The sequence below is a fragment of the Emiliania huxleyi genome (genome assembly GCF_000372725.1).
Source record: "Emiliania huxleyi CCMP1516 unplaced genomic scaffold EMIHUscaffold_75, whole genome shotgun sequence".
NCBI lineage: Eukaryota > Haptophyta > Isochrysidales > Noelaerhabdaceae > Emiliania > Emiliania huxleyi.
In genome coordinates, this window is record NW_005196379.1 from 263,256 (window position 1) to 286,211 (window position 22,956).

General features: G+C 64.6%; 5 protein-coding genes across 5 annotated transcripts; 4 read left to right on the plus strand and 1 right to left on the minus strand.

The window, feature by feature from the left end:
• The first annotated feature begins 1,221 nt into the window (after positions 1–1,221).
• EMIHUDRAFT_422511 (hypothetical protein) lies at positions 1,222–1,789 on the plus strand. The gene is made up of 2 exons (XM_005760543.1): positions 1,222–1,356; positions 1,426–1,789. Exons 1-2 carry the CDS (start codon positions 1,327–1,329, stop codon positions 1,600–1,602), a joined length of 207 nt encoding a protein of 68 aa, XP_005760600.1. The 5' UTR covers positions 1,222–1,326; the 3' UTR covers positions 1,603–1,789.
• A 5,115-nt stretch (positions 1,790–6,904) lies between these two features.
• EMIHUDRAFT_438398 (hypothetical protein) lies at positions 6,905–8,419 on the minus strand. The gene is made up of 4 exons (XM_005760544.1): positions 8,393–8,419; positions 7,864–8,192; positions 7,470–7,653; positions 6,905–7,375 (listed from the first exon to the last, which is right to left on the minus strand). The coding sequence occupies exons 1-4, from the start codon at positions 8,393–8,395 to the stop codon at positions 7,061–7,063; spliced, it is 831 nt and encodes a 276-aa protein (XP_005760601.1). The 5' UTR covers positions 8,396–8,419; the 3' UTR covers positions 6,905–7,060.
• A 1,815-nt stretch (positions 8,420–10,234) lies between these two features.
• Positions 10,235–10,600, plus strand: EMIHUDRAFT_47157 (hypothetical protein; the record flags this gene model as incomplete). Its single annotated transcript, XM_005760545.1, has 1 exon — positions 10,235–10,600. A coding segment is annotated over one exon (366 nt), but the record flags the coding sequence as incomplete, so codon positions are not given.
• A 459-nt stretch (positions 10,601–11,059) lies between these two features.
• Positions 11,060–12,791, plus strand: EMIHUDRAFT_453185 (hypothetical protein; the record flags this gene model as incomplete). The annotated part of the gene is made up of 4 exons (XM_005760546.1): positions 11,060–11,691; positions 11,781–11,933; positions 12,084–12,126; positions 12,198–12,791. 4 exons carry the CDS (start codon positions 11,060–11,062, stop codon positions 12,654–12,656), a joined length of 1,287 nt encoding a protein of 428 aa, XP_005760603.1. The 3' UTR covers positions 12,657–12,791.
• Positions 12,792–22,366: 9,575 nt separating this feature from the next.
• EMIHUDRAFT_453186 (hypothetical protein) lies at positions 22,367–22,939 on the plus strand (the record flags this gene model as incomplete). The annotated part of the gene is made up of 4 exons (XM_005760547.1): positions 22,367–22,510; positions 22,573–22,664; positions 22,749–22,780; positions 22,836–22,939. Coding segments are annotated over 4 exons (371 nt in total), but the record flags the coding sequence as incomplete, so codon positions are not given.
• Positions 22,940–22,956: the final 17 nt, after the last annotated feature.

Consider the following 22,956-nt stretch of genomic DNA (forward strand, 5'->3'; position numbering starts at 1 on the left):
AGGAGTAGAGACAGTCGGCGATCTGCGCCGCGCAGATGAGCTCCGCCTCGTCTGCGTCGAGGACGTCCACCGCAGGGCTATCATAGCGCCATATGACGCACTGCCTGTTGTTCATTACTTCGCAGGTGCCAACGTCGAGGACAATCTCACTGGTGGCGGCTGCACTCCCGGCCGGCGGTAGGAGAGATGAAGGCTAATGTACTTGGCAGTGTACGGGGCCTTCCGGCGTGAACAGTGCCCCGGGACGAAAGAGGAGGCGACGTCTCTCTCGTCCACGAGCGCCTCGATGTGCGCATCGACGGTGTAACCAGCTTTGAGAGACGGGAACGAACGGCGGTGAATCGCCGACAGGTGCGCCTTCGTTCCTACCACCACTCCCACCACCGCCAGCTCCGCCGTGGACCTTGCCGGGCCCTCTGATGATGTAGTACCGTGGAGCAGTTCGTCCGAGCCGTTGTTGTACTCTGCTGTGGCGCCAGCTCGGTGTACAATACGGACGAAGACGGCCACAGCAACGGTGTAACCAGCGCGAGCAGGCAGCGCGAACCGCTGTGCGCTCGGCGCGCCGGCCGCCGAAATCCTCTCAGAGTTCTCTGGGGAACCCCAACCCTAAATTTTCTTCGCCTGCGGCGGGCCATCACTTGGATTCGCTGCTTTCGCACGCCTTTATCCGTCACTCCCCCGAAGATTGGAGGTGTTGATTTATGCACAAATCTATGTGTTGCGAGCGCTAGATGGCGAAATTTTCTTCGCCTCCGGCGGGGCCGCTCGCCGCGGGGCTAGAGAGGGACTTTTGTCGATGTCGGCTAGAAGTGCTGCACCTTTTTGAGAATTTCACCCCATGTTCTCCCACCCGCCGGGCCGCAAAACGCTCTCGACGAGAGAGCCACAAGAAGCCGTCCACACAGCAAGCCGGTCGGTCGAACACGTTGCTCGCTCGATGCCGGCGAGCGCATGTCGCACGAGGCAGACGGTGGCGTAGCTAACATCACTGACGACGGCCGTCCGCTGGCGTGAGCGGCGGCGATCGGTCCCTAACCTGCGGTCCTTCACCGTAATCGGTCCTTCGCCTTCATCCCTAACCCAAAAAAGCACGATTCTCAAGTTGGGCCCTCAAACTTCCGAAAAAGAAAGCGAAAAGCGAGGCCAGCAAGAATTTGCCGGGAAGCGCGAGGAAGCATGGCAAACCTCCTTCGCACGCTGCTCCTCGCTCTCACCATCCCAGGCTCCGCACTGGTTCTGACGCCTGCACGTCCCGTCGTGCCGGTAATCACCAGCGCGCCGCGCTGCTCCACTGGCGGCCCCGACATGTTCATTGGATGATCAATGATGACCGCCGTCAGTGCCGCCAAAACGGTGCCGAGAGCGGTCCCTCCCACACCAGGCAAACGATCTCGGATCCGTGACAGCCGGCTGCTGTGTCAGGTGGTGACGGGGTCGGACCTGCAGGGCGGCGGCGTCTTCTCCTTCATCAAGGCGAAGGGTACGCCGCAAAACCGCGCCATCATCGCTTCGGTGTTTGTCGCTCTCGGCACTCTCGTTGCCAACCCCTCCATCGTGACAGCCCTTACAGCTGACGCTTCCATCAACAGCGACATCTAGAGTTGCTGCCATAGGGCACGGCTGGCGCGCCCGCTTGAGATGCTTGAGACCTGCCATCATGATTCAGTGCTCTCGAAAAAGCCGCGCGAACGCCGGCAAGAGGCGCTGAGGAGAGACGCAGGTCCATGCCACGCAGGAGGCGCCGCCAATTTCGTAGATTTTGTTGTGTCATTGTGTGCATTAACCAGCAATCATACGCCTCACGCATCATCGAGTAGCTCGCAGCGACGGAGACTCCTGTGGAGCGTCTCTCGCGCGCTCCCTCCCTGACTCGCTGTCGCTCCTATCTCCGCCGTGTCGCTGTCCGGGACGGTCGCGGGCGGGTCCCCGACCGCGGCCCGCGCGCCGGCGCGCCCCGGCGCCTTCTCCCTTCTCCGCGCTCTCGGTGGCCTGGCATGTGCCTCGCCGGCCCGCGCGATATCACCGCGCACGCACGCATGCGCGCTCTCCATGTGTCGCATGTGCGCACCGACTAGCACACCGCCCGCGACACATATGACGCGACAGCAGCACAGCACAGAGGGCGGAGAAGCGAGATCTTTCAATATATGCACTAAGGGTGACGAGCGCGTGTGCGGCCCTAGAGGCTCCAGTTCAATCTCTCAGACGCGAAGAATCGACGCGGGTTGGGTCCCCTCCTCGGCGGTCGGCGCCGACAGCCGACTCTCGTGGCCAGGTAGCCGGAGCGCAGGCCCCGGCATCATCGAGGTGAGGGTGAGCGGAGCGGTGGAGCTGACCCACTCCACGTCGAGCTCAATGGCGCCCGCGATGTTGCTGCTGGCGACCGAGCGGCCGTACGTCAGCTTGGCCGAATAAGAGGCGCGCGCAGCGCGCAGGAGCGCCGACACGTCGAGCTGCGCGGCGCCGAGCTCCTGCGACGAGGAGAGCATCCCCTCGTAGTCGAAGACGGCGAGGCGGAGGGGCTCGAGCAGCAGGCGCCGCTTGACGCCGCGCAGCACCAATGTCTGGTTCCACTGCGGCGAGGTCGTCTTCTTGAGGTGGCGCGAGCGCAGCTTGTGCGGCTTGCCGTCCTCCGGGTCGACCAGCTCGAGCCGCACAAAGGGGTCGCACCGGCCGCGCGACGAGACCGGGACCAGGCCGACCGCCTTTCGCAGCACGACGCGGATCTCGCCAACCTCGTTGAGCTGCGAGATCTCGATCGCCTCGTCGCCACCCTGCTCGCTGAGCCGGTCCCCGCGCTCGAGGTCGTCCGTCGTCCACGAGACGATCAGGTTGACCTTGCCGCGCGGCACCGTGCGCTTGTACATCACGCTCTGCGAGAGGCATACGGTGTACGCGGTCCGCAGCCCCGATAGCTCGAACGTGGCCTCGCCGAGCTTGTCGTCCGCGTCTCCGATCTTCTTGTCGCGGTCGAAGAGGACGAGCTTGAGCGGCTCGTCGAGCATCGCAGAGATGATGCCCGAGAAGCGGAAGGTCTGGTCCCACAACGGGTCGAGCGTCATCTCGCACACATCCGACCGCTCCATCTTGCGGTTGCCGAGGTGCAGCTTCACGTACGGGTCCGAGTAGCCGTTCCGGTCCGCCGCCATAAGCCCCTCGGCCGAGTGCAACCTCACCGAGAGCACGCCGTACGTGCCGAGCGCCGGCGCCTCGATGGGCCCCGGCCGCGCCGTCGCCAGCGCAGCCGTCCTCGCCTGCTCCCACGCGCCGGCGGCAGACTGCCAGATCACCTTGACGCTCACGTAGCCCTGAAGCGAGAGCTCGTGGCCGGAGAAGGTGCCCTCGCGCTTGCAAAAGAGCGGTTCGAGGTCGATGAGCGCCATGCCGATGTTGTCGTCCTTCGAGTTCTCGTCGTAGTCGTAGATGGTGATGATGAGCCCATCGTCGAGCAGGTCGCGCAGCACGCCTGTAGGGAGGCGTGATGGACGTGTCACCGACGTGTCGTGGCAGCTTTGCAAGGAGCGACACGCAGCACGCCGTTCCACGAGAAGGTCTGGTTCCACACCGGGTCGACGGTCTTGAGCACCGTGCGTGACTTCCGCTTGATCGAGTGCAGGTCGAGGATGGCGTACGGGTCCGACGTGGCGGTGCCGCCGCCCTTCGCCTTGTCGGCGCCGCGCAGGTGCGAGGCCTTCTGGAGAGTGACGTAAACCGTGCCGCGCTTCTCGAGCTCGTCCATCGTGAGGCGCGCGAGCTCGCGCGCCTTGGGGTGCATCGGCAGCGACTCGGCGCAAGGGCAGACCGCGGCGACGACCGGCCCGAAGCGCTCGCACATGGCGTCCATCGTGTCCTCGGTGGAGAGGGCGGCCGTCTCGACGCGCGACTTGAAGGAGGACCACGAGGACTCGCGCACGCCGATGAACTAGGGAGGGGCGGGGCAAACAGGGGTGACGAGGTGTGAAGGGCGCAGGTGGGGCACGGTCAGAGGCGGAGGGTCGGTGGCGGGGTTGGGTGGGGTCGCGGTGAGACTGGCCCACCTTGAGCAGGCTCGGCTCCTCCTCGTACCCCCTCATCGCTGAGCAGACCGTCGAGCGAGCCTTCCGGCCGCGCATTATCGCCTGCACCTTGGTCGCCGCCCTGACGGTCTCCTCCGTCATATCGATCCCCAGCTCCACATCGCCGGGACGCGGGGCCTGGTTGTCTCCCGCAGCGGCGTCCGCATCACCCACCGTATCCCTCTCCTCCTTCAGAGGGAGGTAGCCTCGCGCCTGCGCTCCCAGCGCCAGGCTCCTCTCCTTGACCGTCGCCGCGGCCGCGCTCGCTCGGCGCGAGAGGCGCTCCTCGCGCCTGGCGGCCCCGATCTTGGCGTTGCGCGCCTTTTGCCGCGCAAGCTGCTTCTTGCGAATCTTGCGCTCCTTGGCGCGCGCCCGCTCTCGGTCGTCGATGGCCTTCTTCTTCTTCATCAGCGAGGAGCTTAGCTTTGGCACCAGCGTGCCGCTCTGGTCGTACGCGGTGGCATGCGCGTGGTGCATGCCCTTGCCGACGAGCGGCACCGAGAAGACGAGGAAGGGGAAGGAGAGCAGCCCATAGACCATCTTCATGTAGAAGAGCGTCGTCCAAAACATCCAGTGCGCGGGCGTGAGGAAGCCCTCGTAGGCCATCTTGCCAAAGCCGAGGATGACGATGGTGGCGACGACGCAGCGGTCGTAGCGCATGAAGCGAGGCATGTAGCCGCCCTTCCGCCGCTCGACGTCGAACTTCTTGCGAGCCGCGGCGGTCGCGGCAGCAATGTCGTCGTCGTCGATCAGCTCCTACGGTCGGGCGAGTCTGCAGCTCAGACGGGGCGCGCTCCGAGGGGAGGCGCGGCGGTCGAGCGAGCGCGCCTGCGCAACCTTCGCCTCAGCGTCGTCGAACTTGGTCTTGCCCGATGCCTTCGACTTGACCACTTTCTTCACCTGCTTGCGGTCGGCGACGCCGTCGAGCGAGCCGTCGGCGATGTCGAGCCGCACGTCCTCGAGGGCGAGGATCTCCTTCTCGCCGCCAAAGGCCTGCTTGGTCTCGAGCAAGTACGCGGCGCGATAGAGCAGGCAGCAGCGCAGCATCTCGAGCGCGTAGATCCAGGCCGCGTGGAAGCCCGGGTGCGCAGGCGCGCACTTGCCGATGTGCACCTCGTGGTTCTCCATCTGAGCGAGCCCCGCTCCCTCGAGGCAGCCCCACATCTTGACGGCAACCTGCTCGCGGGGTGGGCGAAGCGTGAGGTGCCGCCGCCGGCGCTTTCACTCCTGCATGGACCCGCGCCTTGACGGCGGCGACGATCGCCGAGATGAACTGGAAGCCCTTGAAGGAGAGGATGAATCGCACCTGTTCACATGTACATGCATGTGGAGCCGTGAAGAGACACGCCATTCATGGTGGACGGTGCGGGAGGGCGGCGCTCCAGCTGGAACTCGTCCTTGCGGTCGATGAAGAGGAAGATGAGCGCAAAGATGAGGACGTTGACGCCGCCGAACGGGATCAGCTTGATGGCGAGGATCGACGCGTTGACCGGGTCTTGCGTCACCTGTGAAGAGACCGCGAGGTGTGGCCCACCCCCCTCCGCGAGGGCGCAGCTCTGCGCGGCGCACCTTCCAGATGGTCGCGTCCGCCGGCTGCGTCGCGTACAGCACCTTGGCGCGCAGCCACGCGTAGATATTGTCCCGACGAAACGGCGGCGCCTTAGCCCACTGCTTGAGCCGCAGCTCGCGGTGCGCCTGGCGGCGGGCCTGGACCGGTGAGATGCTGGCAGACTCGACGCGAGGCCGCAGATGCGGCGTGTGCCTTGTTGGCTCGCCCGTACGACGCCATGATCCCCGTCTTGAGGTCCATGCCCACCTCGTCCCAGATCTTGGACATGATGTCGTCCACGATGCCAGCGACGCGCCGCGGCATGTATGGCGCCTTGGCCGACTCCTTTGCGATGCCGCCGGCCTTGTTGATGATCTTCGTGAGCTGCGCCTCGAGGATCTCGTCGTGCTTCTGGTCGACCTTTGCGACGGGGGCGGTAGGCAGCTGGGTCAGTGCACTAAATGCTGCAGCGACCGTAGGGCTGCGCACGCGGCGAGTAGCTCTTTGGCAGGTGACAGGGCAGGCGTGGTTCGACCTTTGCGAGAGCTCGTGATTTCGCATTGCTGATCGAGGACGGCGCTTTGTACACGGCGCTCCCGACATTGCGCACGGCACCAATGACGCCACCGCGCTTCGTCGAGCGCTCGCTGTCGGCACCAGAGATTTCACCAGCTGCCGCATTGGAAGCCTCGCCGAGGTCCCGTGGTGCAGCAGCCGGTGCAGCTGCAGGCGACTCGCTCGCGCTGCGCGCAGAGTCGCCGTCGCCCGCCGAGCTCCGCGACGACTTGGAGCCCCGCAATGTTAACCGTCCCATCTCAGAGGACGTGCAAAAGACGGGTTTGTGAGCACCTCGGGGGCGGGTGCGCGCACTGAACCTTGGCCGCTTTGGGTGCAAAAGGCGGCGTACGTGCGCGTGGCAGCTGCGCCGTGAAACCGACGGACGCCTCCAGTGGGGGTGTGTTGGAGTGTGTGCGCCCGCGGAGAGAGAACGTGTGAGTCGTCCTCCGCAACGCGCGGCTGACAGTGATATCACCTGATCAATGTACAGTGGCGTGCGCAGCAAACCACCAGCAGTGGCACTTATAACACTTAACCAACCACACACTGTGTCCAGCTCCAGGCCCCAAATGACGTGTGAGTGAGTGTTAGAGTTGTTTGGTATTGCTAAAAATCTCTCTCTACTCTCACACTGTCGTGTGTAGTCTGTAGCGGCTAAATAACGATTTGTAAAGACGCGATAGATAGTGGATAGACCTTAGACCGCGAGCTCGAGCGGAGCGGCCGCAGGGAGGGACCGCCGCAGTTCTCGATAGGTTTCAACTGTAATACCTTTCTATCCGTCCAGGCACGGACTCACCCACTCTCCACAAGCAGTCAGCCCAGCCAGATCGTGCGCACCCTGCAACACGCTGCTCAGGGCGCCCGCCGCTCCACAAGCCCTCAAGCGTCGCGCTTACAGCACGGCGCCGCGGTCGGGCCGCGCCGCCGGGTCCGCGTCGGCGGCCACCTCCACCTTGTCGCCCGTGTCGGCGGCGGCGGCGGCGGGGCCCGAGTCACCGTGCGCCTCGAGCAGCTTGGTGAGGTCGAACTTAGGCTTCTTGAGCATCTTGACCTTGCGGATGTGCACGTTCTGCATGGGGTAGATGCCCTGGCACGCCTTCTCGATCTCCTTGCCGATCACCTCCGGGATGAACTTGTTGACCAGCTCCTTGAGCTCGCAGGAGGTCGACTCGCGCGACATGATCTCGCGCATCTTCTTGCGGATGCTCTGCAGGCGCGCGGCGGGGTGGGGCGGGGGCGGTGAGCGGTGCAGCCTCGGCCGCTCGACCGTGTCGCCCTCTCTTCTCTCTCTCCCCGTCGACCGCGGGGGGGGGGGGGGGAGGGGGGGGCCCCTTCTGCTGCGCCGCGTTTGCGTAGCACGTCTTTTTGAGCTGGGTGGGCCGCTTCTTGGGGAAGCCCATGCAAAAGAGGGGCATGACGTAGCCGTCCGAAGTCTTGACGTCAACGTGCGCCTCGATGAGGGACTGCCACTTCTTCACCATCGAGCTGCAGGGCGAGGGGGGCGGCGGCGGTGGGCCGAAGCGCGGGGGGGGGGGGAGAGGGGGGCAAGGGGGCGGGAGAGGGGCGGGAGAGGCGAGGGCGGCGGCGGCGGGGAGAGACGCGGAGGAGCCATGCGGCGGGACGGAGGGAGGAGCACAACGATGCGCCGTGGCAACAGTGGTGGACTGGGCGGGCTGGGTGGGCTGGGCAGCGGACCGGAGCTTGTCCGTGGTGAAGGTCAGGCCGTAGAACTGCGTGAGGCACGAGTGGCCCTGCACCTCCTCGCACTGCAGCTTGATTTTCCGGTAGTGCTGGTCCTCGTCCTTATTCAGGTCCGCGAGGCACACCTCGAACACGCGCCCCTTGAGCATCTCCGACGCAATCTTGGTGCCCGTGGTGCGGGTCACCGGCGTCTTGCCGCAGTTGCGCACGGAAAAGTTTCCGGGCGCCTTGATGTCATACCACTCCTTCTTGGTGAAGGGGTCGACGATCTTCTTGCCCTTGCCCTTCTTGCCCTTGGACAGCCGCTTGTTCTTGCCCACGGCCTGCGTACGCGGCGGACGGCACCGTCGGGCGGCGGCAGCGGCGCTTCCGCGCGAGCGAGTGCTGACGCGGGCCCCCGGCGCAGACACGCAGCGGCGCCGCGGACGGCGCCAGCCGGCCGGCTACCCTCCCCCTACGCCCCCACCCCCCCCCTCTCCCTCAGGCGCAGTGCTGCCGCAGCTCTCTGAACGCGCTGGCTCACCATCTTGGAGAGGTCGGCACGCGGCTGCGCTTCGCGATTTCTTTTTGTGATTGGGCGGTAAGAGGCGGGGGGGAGGGTTAAAGGGGAACAAAAATATAAGAAAAAAGCGTAAATAATAAATATAATAAAAAGCAACAGCGGCTGCGGACATAAATTCTTTTTGGCTCGGCTTGGGCTGGGCGAGGACAGCGCAGGCCCTGGGGACAGCGCCCCCTCCTCGTGCCACGAATGCCCCGCTCACCCTCGTCCTCCTCGGTGTCCTCACTGAGCAAGACCGGCTCCGACTTTGACGGTAAGACCGACGGCCGCGCCAAGACCGACGGGCCCGCCAAGACCGACGCCTTTGGCCGCGCGCGCCGCGCGGGCGACCGGTCCCCCTCCGGCTCGCCCCCGCGCAGGCGGCGGGACGAGCGCGAGCGCAGCCGCAGCCGCGGGCGCCGTGGGCGCGTGCGGAGCCGCTCGCCCGAGCCGCGCCGGCGCGGCGGGTCGCCGCCGCGCGCGCGCGAGCGCGACGGCCACCGCGGCGGCGGCGGCGACCCGCGCGACGACGGCCCGCTCCCCGAGCTCGAGTCGGTGCACAGGGCGGAGGTGGTTCGGGTCGAGGCGTACGGCGCGTTCGTCGCGCTCTCGGGCTTCCGGCGGCAGGGGCTCGTCCACATCTCGCAGCTCGCGAGCTGGCGCGTCGAGTCGGTCGAGGAAGTGGCTCGCGTGGGGCAGCGCGTGTACGTGCTTGTCCTCTCGACGGACAACGGCCGGCTCTCGTGCTCGATGCGGAGGGTGGACCAGGAGAGCGGCGCGGCGAGGCCGGACGAGCCGCGCGGGCCCGGCGCCTCCTTTGCCGGCGGCGCCTACTCCGCCGCCGACCAGACGTACCCCGACCGGTCGGGCGCGCAGATGGGCCTCAACCCGCTCGACCGGCAGGCGGGCGACGAGGCGGCCGAGCCGCGGCGCGGGTACGGCGGCGGCTTCGACCCGGAGCGGGAGGCGCGCTTCGCCGAGGCGCGGACGCGGCGCGCGGTGCAGCGCCGCTCGCTGCCCCTCCCCTCCATTTGGCTGCCGTCGCGCTCTCCGAGCCCGCGCCGCGAGCCAAAGAAGGAGAAGGGGCGGGCGGGCGAGCACACGGCGGAGAGCTGGATGGAGTCCTTTGGCAAGGCGGCGGAGGAGGGCAAGGGCAAGGGCGGCAAGGGCAAGGACAAGGGCAAGGACAAGGACGCCAAGGCGTCCAAAGCCAAGCGGAGGCGGAAGAAGGTTAGCAGCAGCAGCAGCGCCAGCAGCAGCAGCGGGAGCGGGAGCGGGAGCGAGAGCGAGAGCGAGAGCGAGAGCAGCAGCAGCGCTCCGAGCGAGCGGGAGCAGAAGCGCAAGAAGCGGTCCAAGGCGAAGCCAAAGGACGGGCGCGAGAGCAAGAAGAAGAAGGAGGAGGAGCGCGGAGCCGCGGACGGGGAGGAGGAGAGAAAAGGGGCGAGCCGAGCCAAGGGGGGCGAGCCGGACGCGGACGAGGCTGCCGACACTACCCGCGCCGAGGCGGTGCCCGAGCCGGCAGCGCCCGAGCCGGCAGCACCCGAGCCGGCAGCGCCCGAGCCGACGGTGGCGGTGGCTCCCGAGCCGGCGCCATCCGAGCCGGCGCCATCCGAGCCGGCGCCATCCGAGGAGGCGCCATCCGAGGAGGCGCTGCCCGAGGAGTCGGCGGCGGCAGCCGAGATGCCTCCGCCGCCGCCTCGGCCGCCGGCGGCGTCTTCGGGCGAGGGCGGCCCCTCCTCGTCGTCTGCGGGCGCGGGTGCGGGGAGCGGCCGCCGCAAGGTCAAGAAGATCAAGTACGTCTGGGTCGAGAAGCGCGCGGCCGCCGACGACGACGAGGACGACGTTGGGCCGATGCCGGCGCCGCGGGTGGAGGGCGTGACGCCGTCTGGCTACGGAGGCGCGCTGCTGCCGGGCGAGGGGGAGGCGATCGCCGCTTACGTCGCCGCGGGGAAGCGGATCCCGCGGCGCGGCGAGGTCGGCCTCTCCGCCGAGGAGATCGAGAGCTTCGAGTCGATGGGCTACGTGATGAGCGGGTCGCGGCACAAGCGGATGAACGCGGTGCGCGTGCGCAAGGAGAACCAGATCTACTCGGCCGAGGAGAAGCGCGCGCTGCAGATGTTCAACTACGAGGAGAAGCAGAAGCGCGAGGCGCAGATCCTCGCCGACTTCCGCTCGCTCGTCCAAAACAAGATTGGACAGTATGAGTAGCGGGGAAGGGGGGGGGGGTCTGCTGCGGTGGATAGGCAGGTGGCAAGGGCGGGCGGCGGTTGTGCCTGTATGGCGGACGGGGCGCGGAGCGAACGGCGGAGTGCTAGAACACAAGAAGTCGCCCTTAAAAATAAATAATATATGAAGCCAAAGGAGGAAAGAAAGAAAACAGACAACCCAAGGGAGGGATGGGAGGACGGCACGCCGCCACCACACAGGGATTTTAAGGAGAGGGGTGTGTGATGCGCTAGCCGTCGCCCACCCTAGGGAGTCTGCCTCTTCCTATCTCTCTTCGCAGTCTCTCGCCGCTTCTCGCTGCAGCCTTCATGCCAAAGGAGGGATGATAGAAGGCCCCTGCCGCGATTTCTTTTTGGTTGGCATGGGGGCTCTGGGTGGGGCGCAGAGATAACCGCTCACGCCGGGTTGCTCACCGAACAGCGAATGCCGATCGACCTCGACTCCTGGTGCTCGTACTCGACTGAGAAGCAGATTGTCGTGCGGCACCGCTGGGCCGGCATTCTCTACTACTCGTGCTGCCTCTTCGTCCTGATCTACGTCGTCGCCGTGCAGATCATCGCCAACCAGGGCTTCACGGCGTTCCAGGCCCTGAGTGGCACCGTCAAGGGCAGCTTCTTACCGCCCGCCTCGCTCTCGCCGGTCGATTCGCTGCACTACTGCAACCAGTCCGCCAAACGGAGAGGCGCCGCGCAGCCGTGCGTGTCTTGGGACGCTTCGCTCACGACGCAGACCTACTCCAACGCGCTCCTCGTGGGCACGCGCGTCACGCGGCGGCTGCAGCGCCGCAACGCGTCGTGCGGCGAGCTACAGTATGGCTGTGCCCCATGGTTCCAGGCGCCCGACGATGTGGTCTCTGCCTACGTCGGCGATGTCGAGAGCGGGACTGTGCTCGTGCAACACTCCGTCTCGTCGCAGTCGGCGCTCTCTCTCTTGCCGGGCGGGCGCGACGCGCTCGACTCCTTCGGCCCTCGCAAGCCGGCCACGCTCACCGGCGCCGACGGCACGACCGTCGCGACAGTTCCGTGCGACGGCCAGAGGAGCGAGCACGACCCCCGGTGCGGCAAAGGGAGGGGCGACCTCTTCACACTCGGGCAATTCTTATTATTCTTCTTCTTATTATTATTATTAGGTGCGGCAAGGGGAGGGGCGACCTCTTCACACTCGGGCAGCTGCTCGCTGCGGCAGGCGTCGACCTCGATGCGCCGAGCCTCTCCTCCGTCGGCGAGACGAAGCGCAGCGCCGGAGTCACACTCATCCTCTCCGTCGACTACCGCGCCAACCTCCTCACCAGGCGGCAGTGACAGTGGGCCGTGACCGTGGGCCGCTTCCACGCACAAAGCAACACCCCGGGCCCGAAATCGCACGACAGCACAGTGGGCCGCTTTCACACCTCGCCGACGTTCGACCCAACCCCGACCCTGACGCCGACCTCTACCCCCGGCCGTAGGAGCGCGGACTACTCCTACCTCGTCAACGCCTCTCGGCTCGAGGCCAGCCGACCTTGCAGCTCCTCCCTAGACCCTCCCAGACCCTTCCTCGAGCTTCCTGCAGCCGCCTGCAGGCAAAGGCGACCTTCTTCGGCTCCTTCGCCTCCACCTTCGGCGCCGTCCCCAACGCGACCCGCGAGGTCTTCTCGCTGCACGGCGTCCAGCTCATCTTCGAGCAGAGCGGCGGGCTCACCTCCTTCGATTTCTTCACCCTCCTCCTCACCTTCGTCTCGGGCCTCGCCCTCGTCTCCATCTCGAAGAGCATCACAAACACCTTCCTTCTCTACCTCGCGCCCCGCCGCAACGAGTACCGCCTCTTCCTGCGCTCTCAGACACCGGACTTCGCGCCCGCCAACCAGGCCGAGCGGCGCGCACTCGCCGACCTCGTCGCCTCCAAGCGGCGTAAGCGCGCCATCTGCGACGGCCAGCCGGCCGCCCCGGAGCAGTCCACCGAGCAGACCCTCGTTTCGCCGCTGGCGCCGCTCTCCGAGGAGCCGACCGCACCTCTCCGCGCGGGGAGCCGCGCAGAGTAGCGTCCAGCGAGCGCCTGGATGGCGAACGTACGCGCGCAAGTACCGTCTAATTGTACGTCATGTTATGCGAATGTGTGTGTCATCTGTGTCGATATAGTGTGATTGTGCACCCTGTGGAGGTACACCTGTAGCATCCGTACAGGTACACGATTCGGCCCCGCTCCACGCCTCCACCACCACCTCCAGGCGCCCGCGCATCCCCATGAGCCATGTGGCCCGCCGCCCCCCGCCCGCGCCCCGGCAACAAGTTTGACCCAAAACAAGAACACAAGTTTGGCTCTACTAATATAGCGCGCGGATAAGGCGCGCGCGCCCCGCGGTGGCGGCGAAATATAATATTATCTCAGAGGAATATAGTGTGAATGCCCGGGAACAGCCCCTCCTGGCCCGAGTGCGGGGCGCGAGGGACAAATAAATTCAAAGGGCATGAAAGTCGTCGAGCTGCTTGATCAGGCCAGTAAAGATGGCCCGCGAGGCAGCCTTCGTGAGCAGGTCGGCGAGCATCACGACGCCGGGGAGGTGTTCGACGGAGATAACGCCACGGCTGACGAGATCGCGAAGAAACTCGGCGGCGCGCAAGATGTGCTTGGTTTTCTTGAAGGCAACGGGATCGAAGGCCATGCCGACGGCGGACTTGCTGTCGCAGTTGATGACGCTGGCGCCGTCGATGGAAAATCCAAGGTCGATCAGTAGCTCACGGATGAAAATCACCTCCTTGGCGGCTAGCATGGCGCCGAAGAACTCTGCCTCGGCACTAGACAGCGTGACGGATCGCTGCATTTTGGAGAACCAGTGGAAGAGACATCCGTAGAAGAAGAACATGCCACCGGAGCAAGAGAACTTCGTTGCCCAGTTTGAATCGACGTAGCTCTCAAGGTTGCGGTTGGGATTCGGCTGCATGACGAGGGCGCGGTCAGCTGTGTCGCGCACGTAGATAAGCACCCGGATGGCGGCTTTAAAATGCGACGGGCCAGGGTTCGTCATAAACCGAGCAAGCTGAGACGCGGAATAAGCAATGTCGACGCGCGTCATATTGGCAAGCCACAGTAGTCCGCCGACGATGGCCATGTAGGCGGTGCGGAATTCGGACATCTCGTCGTATTCAACAGATCCAACGGCGGGCTGGTCATCGGCGGACAGTTCGAGCCCCTCTTCCATAGGCGAGTCGAAGCGGCGTGAGCGGGACCGATCGAAATAGGCGCTGAACTTGGTAACGAGGTCGGCGGCGTAGAGGCCCTGGGACAAGTTCAGGGTCCGTGCGCCGCGGTCACGCGTGATGGCGGTGTTCAGTATCCATTCGAGCTCGCCTTTGTCCTCGGTAGGAAAGTGCTTGGAGATGTCGGCAACAAAACGGGCGCGCAGCGTGGGGCAGTTGTCGGCGATGAGTATGTCGTCGACGTAAACTAGCACCCATAAGACAAGATTGCCAGATCGGTAGATATACAGGCACACGTCGATGGTCGAGCGAACGAATCCCCAGGAAACGAGGAAGGAGGTGAGGAGTAGTCCCCACTCTCGCCCTGCCTGTTTGAGTCCATAAAGGCTGCGCCGCAGTTTGCAAACGAGGGAGTTGTTGCCACTGTTGACTCCTGGGGGAACGCGCATGTACAGATCCTCGTCAATGGTCGCCTGTAAATAAGCCTGCCGAATATCGAGAGAAGTCAAATTGTAATCACGGGCGGCGGCGATGGCGAGTACGAGGCGGATAGTAAGGGCCTTGACGACGGTAGCGAAGACGCGATTGAAGTCGACACCATGCTTCTGAGTGTTGCCGTCGGCGACAAGGCGTGCCTTGAACTTGTCGATTGAACCGTCAGCCTTGCGCTTGATTGCAAATACAAAGTGGCAGTGCATAATATTGGCGTCGGCAGGAATCGAAGCAATCGGTACAAGGTCCCAGGTGTCGAGGGCAATGAGACCGGAAAGTTCCTTGTTAATAGCTTCGCGCCATTGCTCGACTTGAGGGCTAGACATGGCCTGCCGGTAGCTTTTAGGCACTCGTAGTGCACCCTGATCGGCGGTGAGGGTAACTGCGTATGCAGTGCAGGCAATCCGAGCGGCGGCGATGAGTGAGAATTCGTTGCCAATAGGATCGTAAGTGTCGAAAGCGGTGTCGACGGATCCAAGGCAATCGGCGAAGGCTAAGAAATCGGCGGCACATGATTCGCAGTAGACGGCATTGGAGATGAGGGCGGCAAGCAGGGAGTACGCAAGGAAAAGGAACCCAATGAGAGCAAAGCAAAGGAAAAATGGCCAGATCATTCCCATCCATGTGGACTGTACCCGAGCGCAATTCTTGTTTGAGAACATATAGTTCCAATGGAGCTCGTATTTGACCCAATCGCGCTTGCCGCGTCGCCGAAAGTGATCAAGGCAAAGGGCTTTCGCAGCATCGGTGGTTCCATGGAGTGGCCAGATGATATCACATGTCCCATTGTTGAAGGGCACTACCTCTGTCCCACTGCTCAAGGTCTCAAGGACTTGGTAGGTGGCAAGCTCCTTTCCAGAAGAACATGTCCCATGGTGCAATGCCTCTCCTGCACTCGACGTGTCCGAGTGGTCCCGGGGAAGGACTTTCTGCCAAGATGTAGGGTCAAATGTAGCGTTCCACGGTGAAACATTTTGGAGGCAAAGGAAGCCGTTCCCGTCGCACTGACCCAGAAGAATAGGCAGCATTGGGTGACCCAGCAAAGGTGGCGGCGGCATGTATGTCGCAGGCTTCCTATGGGGCTGGGTTGTCGCAGCAAGGGTCCCGTGCCTCATGAGTTGTAGCGCCATCGTATTGGGCCATGAGTGCACCTGTATCGCGGGGCTGCGGAGGGCCAAAAATTCAGATTGGCCGCAGTGGGTGGATGAGGCCTCAGGAGCCGACTGTAGCGCGTGCTCCATCGCCTGGGAGGTAGTGTGAGTGGAGGCACACGTGTCCTCGCTTGTACTGGTCTGAAGTCTGCAAATAGCGAGGAAGAAGTCAAAAATTGGATCGTCGAAACAAATGGCGGACTCGGACGGGCTCAAAGAGGCCAGTCGAGTGCATTGTTCAGATCCTTCATCCCGCATAGGGTTGTGCTCGCACACGCCAGGCGCCCAGGTGGTGGCTGACATAGATGGTGCAAGGCTTGTCCATGGTGGAGGTGCCATGGTGGTCGACGCTGTCATGTCGCTGGTGGTGTCGGCCTCGGCGATGCAGTAGTCGAGGCCGTGCTTCCCGGAGGGGAAGCCATACGCGATAGCGGTCACGCCATAGCTCGCGCATAGGAGCAGGAAGCTAGGCAGGGGCCGCATCGCGATCGCTGAGCTGTAACAAGTTTGACCCAAAACAAGAACACAAGTTTGGCTCTACTAATATAGCGCGCGGATAAGGCGCGCGCGCCGCGGTGGCGGCGAAATATAATATTATCTCAGAGGAATATAGTGTGAATGCCCGGGAACAGGCCCCGCGCACCGGCGTGCGGTCCCGCGGCCGCGCCGGGGGGGGGGCCGGCCGGGGGCGCGCGTATCTCGCCGTCTCGGGCGGTCTCGCTCTCGGCCGGTCGGCGTCCGCTGATATTTTTCGTACTCAGATTTTAGTATAGTGACTAGTCAAAAATGTGCAAAATGCAGAACGGCAGGAGGGAAACACTTCACCTTCCGAGGTTCAAGCCGTCCTCATCCACCACCTGCCCGACCAGCCGGCCTAGCGCCGGGTGCGATTTCAACACAAAGTCACCCGCCTTCGTGCGCAGCCAAACGCCGCGCTGGGCGGTCGCGCTGAGGTCTGCGCCGCGCGGGAGGGTGCGCGTCACCGCCGCCTTCAGAGAGGGCCGCGCCCGCGCGTTGACGAAGGGCCCTTCGAAGACGACGCGGTGCGGCCTGTCTGGCAGCGGCAGCGGCACCTCTCCCTCCGCCGGCTCGGACTGCAGCGCGGCGAGCTCTGCCGTCGCCGCGTCGAGGAGGTGCACGGCCCGCGTGGCGCAGCGGACGAGCCGGACGGAAGGGTGGCTGCCGTCGTACCACAAGCTCGCACCGCTCCCGCCGCCGCTCCCACCGCCGCTGCTCCCACCGCCGCCCTCCGCGGCGGGCGGCGGCACCTCCGTCGCCGCTCGCCTCGCCGCCTCGCACAGCGCCCCTCGCGCGCCTCCCGCGCAGAGGCGGAGGGCGATGCGGCGCTCCTCCGCGGCGGCGGCGATGAGGGCGGCGTTGGCGGCAGCGGTCTCGAGCCCGTGCGCTGCTCCGAGGCCGGCGACCCAAGCGGCTGCGTTGCCGCCACGCAGCGCGAAGAGCTGCGCCGAGGTGGCCAGCAGCGCCTCCGCCTTGGCCGCCGCTTCCGGCGGCGCCGCGCCGCCGCGCACGCAGGCGACGTAGCGGTGTGCGACTGTGGCCGCCTCGCCCGTGCCCGCCTCGGCTGCGCCCGCCTCGGCTGCACCCGCACCCGCCTCCGCCTCCGCCTCCGCCTCCGCCTCCGCCTCCGCCTCCGCCGCCGCCGCCGCCGCCGCCGCCGCCGCCGCCGCCGCCGCCGCTGCCGCCGCGGCTCGCGCCTCCGCCTCCGCCCCCTGTGCCTCGGCGAGGAGCGGCAGCGGTGCGGCGTGAGCGAACGGGTTTTGGCGCGAGGGAAGCAGGGTGCGAGCGCCGAAGAGGCGGAGCAGCGCTTCCTGCCCCGCCGCCTCGCTGGCGTTGTAGCATGTTAATATGCACGGTGCGCGCATCGCGAGCACGGCGGCGAGGGTGGGCAGCCACGGTGCCACGAGAGGAAGCAGCAGCGTGCCGACGCCGGAGTTGAGGAGCAGCATTGCGTCCGGCTCTGTGGTCAGCGCGGGCGCGTCCTTCAGCCGCGAGTGGAGCGTGCCACTGACCGCACGCACGAGCGGCCGCGGCGGCGGACGCTGGTCGGCCGGGCCCCACTCGCGCATTTCTGGGCCGCACAGGATGAGCTCGACGCCGTGCCGCGCCGCTGGTGGCCAGAGGGCGGCCAGGGGCTCGGCGAGGAGCCCGCGCCGTGCAAGCTCTCCCTCCATCGCCTCTCGAGCGCCGACTATCCACAGCAGCAAGCGGCCGCCCTCGCCGCGGCCAGCGCCGCAGCCAACGGTCCCTGGTGGGAGCACGCCGAGCGCAAACGCGATGGAGGCTGCCGTGGTGAGTCGCGCCCGCCGCAGAGCCGTATCGGGCAGGCCGCCGCAAAGGTGCGCCACATCAGGCCAGCCACGCGGCTCACCCACGTTACCGTTGACTGTAGGCAGTGCTCGCCTCCGCCAGTCGCATCGTTGAGCGCTTGCGGGCCGGCCAAACACGTGCGCCTGGCGACGGTCCATTCATGCCAAGCGCGTGCGTGCGCACTGCGATTCGCCGAGTGGCGGCCGGTACAGGGCTGGTTGTTCGCGCCAGCAGCAAGCCAACGGCCATCGCAGCTGCAAAATTCACACCCTCATAGCCTAACCAGTCGCCATGCCGTTTCGGTGCCGCAGCCCCTCTCACGCACCCGCTTCTTCTCCTGGCCACGCGCTCTCAGCACATCCAACTGCGGCTCCTTTTCCATCTCCACGAGCCGAGCAATTCATGCATGATTGCAGAGCAATTGGTTGGCGTGTGGCCGCCGTCGGCCCACGCGTGTGTGCCTCATGGTGGGCCTGGGAGGGGTGCAGACACATGAGGGCAACGGCGCCAGCACCCCTCGCATCCCTCCTCTCACACGGCCGGCCTCCTCCCGCTCCCGCAGGCTCCTTTGGGTCGCACTGAGCTGCAGCCTGTGCATCGACGTCTGTTCACCAAGACTCGTACTCCGGCAGCAACATGCAGAAGCCAAAGCGCTCACGCGACGACAAGGAGAACCCTTCGATCAAGACGTCTCCTTTGAAAAGAACCAAATTATCGGCCTAGCTTTTGGTATAATATAGAAAAAAAACATAAAGAAAAGCCATGTGCGACAATCGCATTGTGTCCGAGGAGGCCACCGGCCAAAAGCGCATGTCTTGAAGGTCCGATACTGGAAGCCCATATAGGCACCTTACACTCCCCCGCAGTATCGCACCTCTTGAGCGACACTACGTTTCCGCAGCTGGGGATTCTCGGGGTAACCCTCTTTGTACCCGTGCTGGCCGGATTCCTCCTCCGAACAAGGTGCTGTCGCACATTGTAAACAAGTTAAGAGCTAGATATGGAAAATGAGCTCAAGTAGAGTTGTTGTAACATCGTATCTTATATTTGTTTTGATTTCCTATTATGTTTTTTTCAATTCTTTTTCCAGATCCTAAACTAAATAAACTAGAGACTCGACAGAGATCGCTGAGTACGATCCCCATTTCAGATTAACGTGAGGGAGCGCGCCAAGCGTATCGATACGGTCGGTCTTGGGCCATGCTCCCGCGCTCCTCTCCCAAGCTTGCATTTTTAGCACTTTTTTTACTTTTTTTTTGGCCTTATAGGCGTATCACCTCGCCCCCGGGGCCTTCCCTAGCCGGGTTGGGGGCGGTCATTTCCCCCCCTGACTGTAGCTGCTGCCACTGTCTGGCGTCTGCTGCCACCCAGAGGACTCCGTCCACGATTGGGAGCAGGCCTGCTCTCACCAGTGTCTCGGACGGGGTAGGTCGGAGGGCGTGCTCTCCCGCTACCGCCTCCTGCGGCCCCACGCGGCCGGCCACGCATGCACCTAGGTTTGTCGCCCAGGCCGGGGCGAGCTTACCTCTCACCGGGTTCGGGTCAGCCCCATCGGTCATGGGCTTGATCTCCACAGGCTGGTCGTATCCAAGCGCCGCTGAGCTGACTCTCTGCAGGTCCCGGCGCAGCTCCTCCTCATTGCCATGGTCTCTCGGCAGCGGGACTATCACGACACCGTCATGCTGAAGGTTGATGACCGCACGGCCCGTCGCGCACGCCCAGTTCCATTTGGCCGTCCTGGAGACCGCCTCCAGTTCCGAAACCACGTCCGATTTGAGCGTGCGCGCCGGGTCGGTCGCCCCCCCAGGCGGGTTCACGTTCGTCTCGTGCAGGTTCCAGTACCCCACAGTCTCGTGTAAGTCCGTCAACTGTTCGGCGAGCCATTGCGTACGGAGTGACTGTTGCCGGAATAGTTCCCGGACGTGGAAGGTCTCGCCCCCCCCCAACGCGATCGGGCCCTCTCCCAGCGACCTATCCTCCGGGATGTCATTACGGGTGCGCCACGCGGAGTACGTGCCATCCATCTCGGTGGCGCAGAACAGGCCTTTGACTGCCTTCCTAGACACGGTTGGCTCCGCTCCTGGGAGGAGGGCCGCTCCCACTGCCACAAGCACCTTCTCCCTGGTCTCCCCCCGGAGGAACTCCGCCGCTAGCTCTCTGTGGACTCCAATCACCGCGAGGGCCGCCCGCGCATGTGCGGCTCCGTCGTCAAAGTCGAGGCCAAAGCGCGCCAGCGCGGTGCTTCGGATGGGTCTCGGGAGCCGGAAGGGGTCCGCCGAAGGGGTTGTAGCGTACTCCCTCCCCCCGGAGAGCCAACCCGCCGCCACCATGGCGTCCGTGCGTCTCCCGTGTTCAAACTCGATGTCCACAAACCCCGTCCGCGGGTCCGGCCCCGGTCTCACCCTCTGGAGAAAAGCCCTCACCACGTCGTGGTGCGTTTGGTTCGCGAAGAAATGCCGGTCTCGCCGAATCACTCTGGCCCCTGCCGCCGACGCGGCGTACGCCTCGAGCGCCCCTATGTCGATAGGGCACCGAACCCTTCGGGTGACCGGCCTACCTTCTCGTCGGATCCTAGCATGTTCCTCCCCCCTGAACATGTCATTGAGCAGCTCGGCCCTTGCCTTCCGCAGCCTTTCCCTCGCCTCGGCCACCTGCTCGTTGGTACATGGCGGCCTCCCCGCCTGCTTCCGTTTTTGGTCCATGTGTCCCAGCCGGGTCACCGCCTGTTGGTACAGCCGCTCCACCCTCCCTCGGGATGGCGTCGCGTGGACCACTACATCCCCGAGGACGCCGAAGGCATGCCTCGCCCTCATCACCCGCGTGACCTCGTCTAGGAAAACCACCGAATCATAGCCAGGCGTGCGGATCCGGGGAGGAGGCTCGTGGCGGATCTGGTTCGGTTCAGCCCTTCCTTCGACTCGTGCCGTCGGCTGTCCCTCCCCCGTCTCTGCTCCTCCCCCGTCTGAGGCTCGCGTGGCTTCCTCCCTCCGTGCTCCCGCCGGCGGCTGGTTCTGCCGTACAAGGCCCCGCAGTTCTTCCGCAACGATCTCTCGGTGTCCGAGCTGGTCACCTCCGCACGATCTGGTCACCATGTCAGGACCAGGGCTCCCGTCGCCGACCCGTGTTCACGGCTAATCTGGGTCAGCGCCCCCACCACTTCGTTCCCCACCAGCTGTTCGAGATCCGATGTGGGGCGGATCCCCGTTGGCAGAGCCCCCCCCCCCTCCTCGTTCATGTCCACTGCCCGGACGTCCCCAAGTCTGAGCCATCTTCGGTACGCCTCTCGGCCCGCCTCCTCCAGGGGTCAGGGCTCTCTAGCCCGTAACCCGATGCCGATCATCCGGCCCGCTGGGTGCGCTTCTGAGCTCCCCGGCCCTGGATGTGAGGTTACCGACTGCACTCCAAGTGCTCCAAGTGCTCCAAACGTCCCCAAATGGGTTATCTGATGCTTGTAGGGCCTCTGAGAGTGGCCTGCCATGTCACAGGAAGGACTGTGGTTGCAGGAGAGTACCACCAACCATCACTTCAGTTGGTATAGTACCCCACCTTCACCCATCCGGTGATTTCTTTTTAGTTTCCCATAAGTAAGGTAGGTAGGTAGGTAGGTAGGTAGGTAGGTAGGTAGGGGCAGGGCAGGGGCCGGCCAGGTTTTTGCAGAATTTCAGCATGGCGGCCGCCGAAGCAAAAATAAACTACAGCTGTTTCCCCCCGCCTTTTCCCACCCACTCCGCTGTTGCCTTTTTAGGTCCGACCTGCTCGCTTAAAATCCGCGGTGTGCGCCGTCCTCCCATCCCTGCCTTGGGTTGTCTGTTTTATTCCTCACACACCCTTCCAAGAGTCGTGATTTCTTGTTGGTTTTCTAAAATCTCTCTCTCTCCCCTTCCAGCCCTGTTCGCGCGGATTTCGTGAACTCCGAGATATCTTAGCATTTCTAAGTCTTAAGCGCCAGGTCTGACGAGCTGGGCTTGTGGCGCTCAGATACCTGGGTAGGTCATGCACACCCTCTGGGCGCTGAGCTGAGTGGAGCGAGCCGGAGGCGCGAGAGTGTCGTCGCCGGCCGCAAGGCATGGACGAGACCGTGTGGGGTCTTGTGAGGTGTCTATGGTCGCCCCCCTCACAGGCTAGCGGCCAGCCGCTATACCCCTAACTCGCACTCATGGGTGACGACAATTCATTGGATGAGTGTTTGCGAGCAGAAGCGCGTGTGCTGAATCTAGGAATTCCTAGATCGCACGCCGTGTGGTGCCGACGATAATCTTGTGTCACGCCTGTCCTCCTTGTTCGGCTCTGCCGAACAGCGAGCGTGCGGCAGCCGCTCTGGTTTTTTGGACCTTACATCTTTGTGCGAGGTAGTGCGACCCTAGCTCGAGCTCCCCGTCGCGGCACTGTCCCTGAGTGCGTCCCGCCTTGGCGGCACGCATTCGGCGAGGACAGTCCTGCTGACGGGAACGTGTCGCGCGCCGGCGACCATTGCGGCGGGGTGGTTGCGCTCACATAACATAGTCTTGTGACTCGCTCTTCACACCTTGGCACGCCGAGGGGGACAGCATCAGCCTCGATTTGCAAACACCTTGAATTGCAAGCTCGTGGCCTCGATCCAAATGGCGTCACCAATGGCACCGCCCTCCGCCCCTCCGCCCATGTTTTATCTCGCCGACATCGGCGGGAACCAGGCGCTCGACGCCTTCTACCTCCTGATCATGGGCGTCTTCGTCTTCTTCATGCAGGTGCGCGGCGCCCCGCGCGCGCGCGCCGAAACGCAGTACTCACCTCCCGATCGCCCTCGCAGTGCGGCTTCGCCTTGCTCGAGGCGGGGACGGTGCGCTCCAAGAACACCAAGAACATCCTCCTCAAAAACCTGCTCGACGCCTGCCTCGGCGCGTTTTGCCCACCGCCTCGCCCAAAACGCGTCCCGGGCATTCTCCCCCCCTCCCCCCCACACATGCGCGCGATCGCCCCTCCCAGGCGCCATCATCTGGTGGGCGTGGGGCATGGGCGTCGCGTACGGCGACTCGGGCACGGAAGACGGCAACGTCTTCATTGGCACCGCAGTCGGCGGGTCCGGCGCCTTCCTCGCCGCCGGCTGGGGCACGCCAGAGAAAGGTGGCTTCGATGGGAGCGACGGGTACACGATCTCGCTGTGGTTCTTCCAGTGAGCCCCCCCCCCCCCCCC

Bases quoted from the DNA above. Each gene is read 5' to 3' on its own strand.
- EMIHUDRAFT_422511 (XM_005760543.1), top strand. From the start codon at position 1,327: ATGATGACCGCCGTCAGTGCCGCCAAAACG. The intron at 1,357-1,425 runs GTGCCGAGAGCG...CTGCTGTGTCAG, and splicing joins CCGTCAGTGCCGCCAAAACG to GTGGTGACGGGGTCGGACCT.
- EMIHUDRAFT_438398 (XM_005760544.1), bottom strand. The intron at 7,654-7,863 runs GTCCGCTGCCCA...CTCGCCCTGCAG, and splicing joins TTCACCACGGACAAGCTCCG to CTCGATGGTGAAGAAGTGGC. The intron at 7,376-7,469 runs GTCGACGGGGAG...GCGCGCCTGCAG, and splicing joins CTCCCCCCCCCCCCCCCGCG to AGCATCCGCAAGAAGATGCG.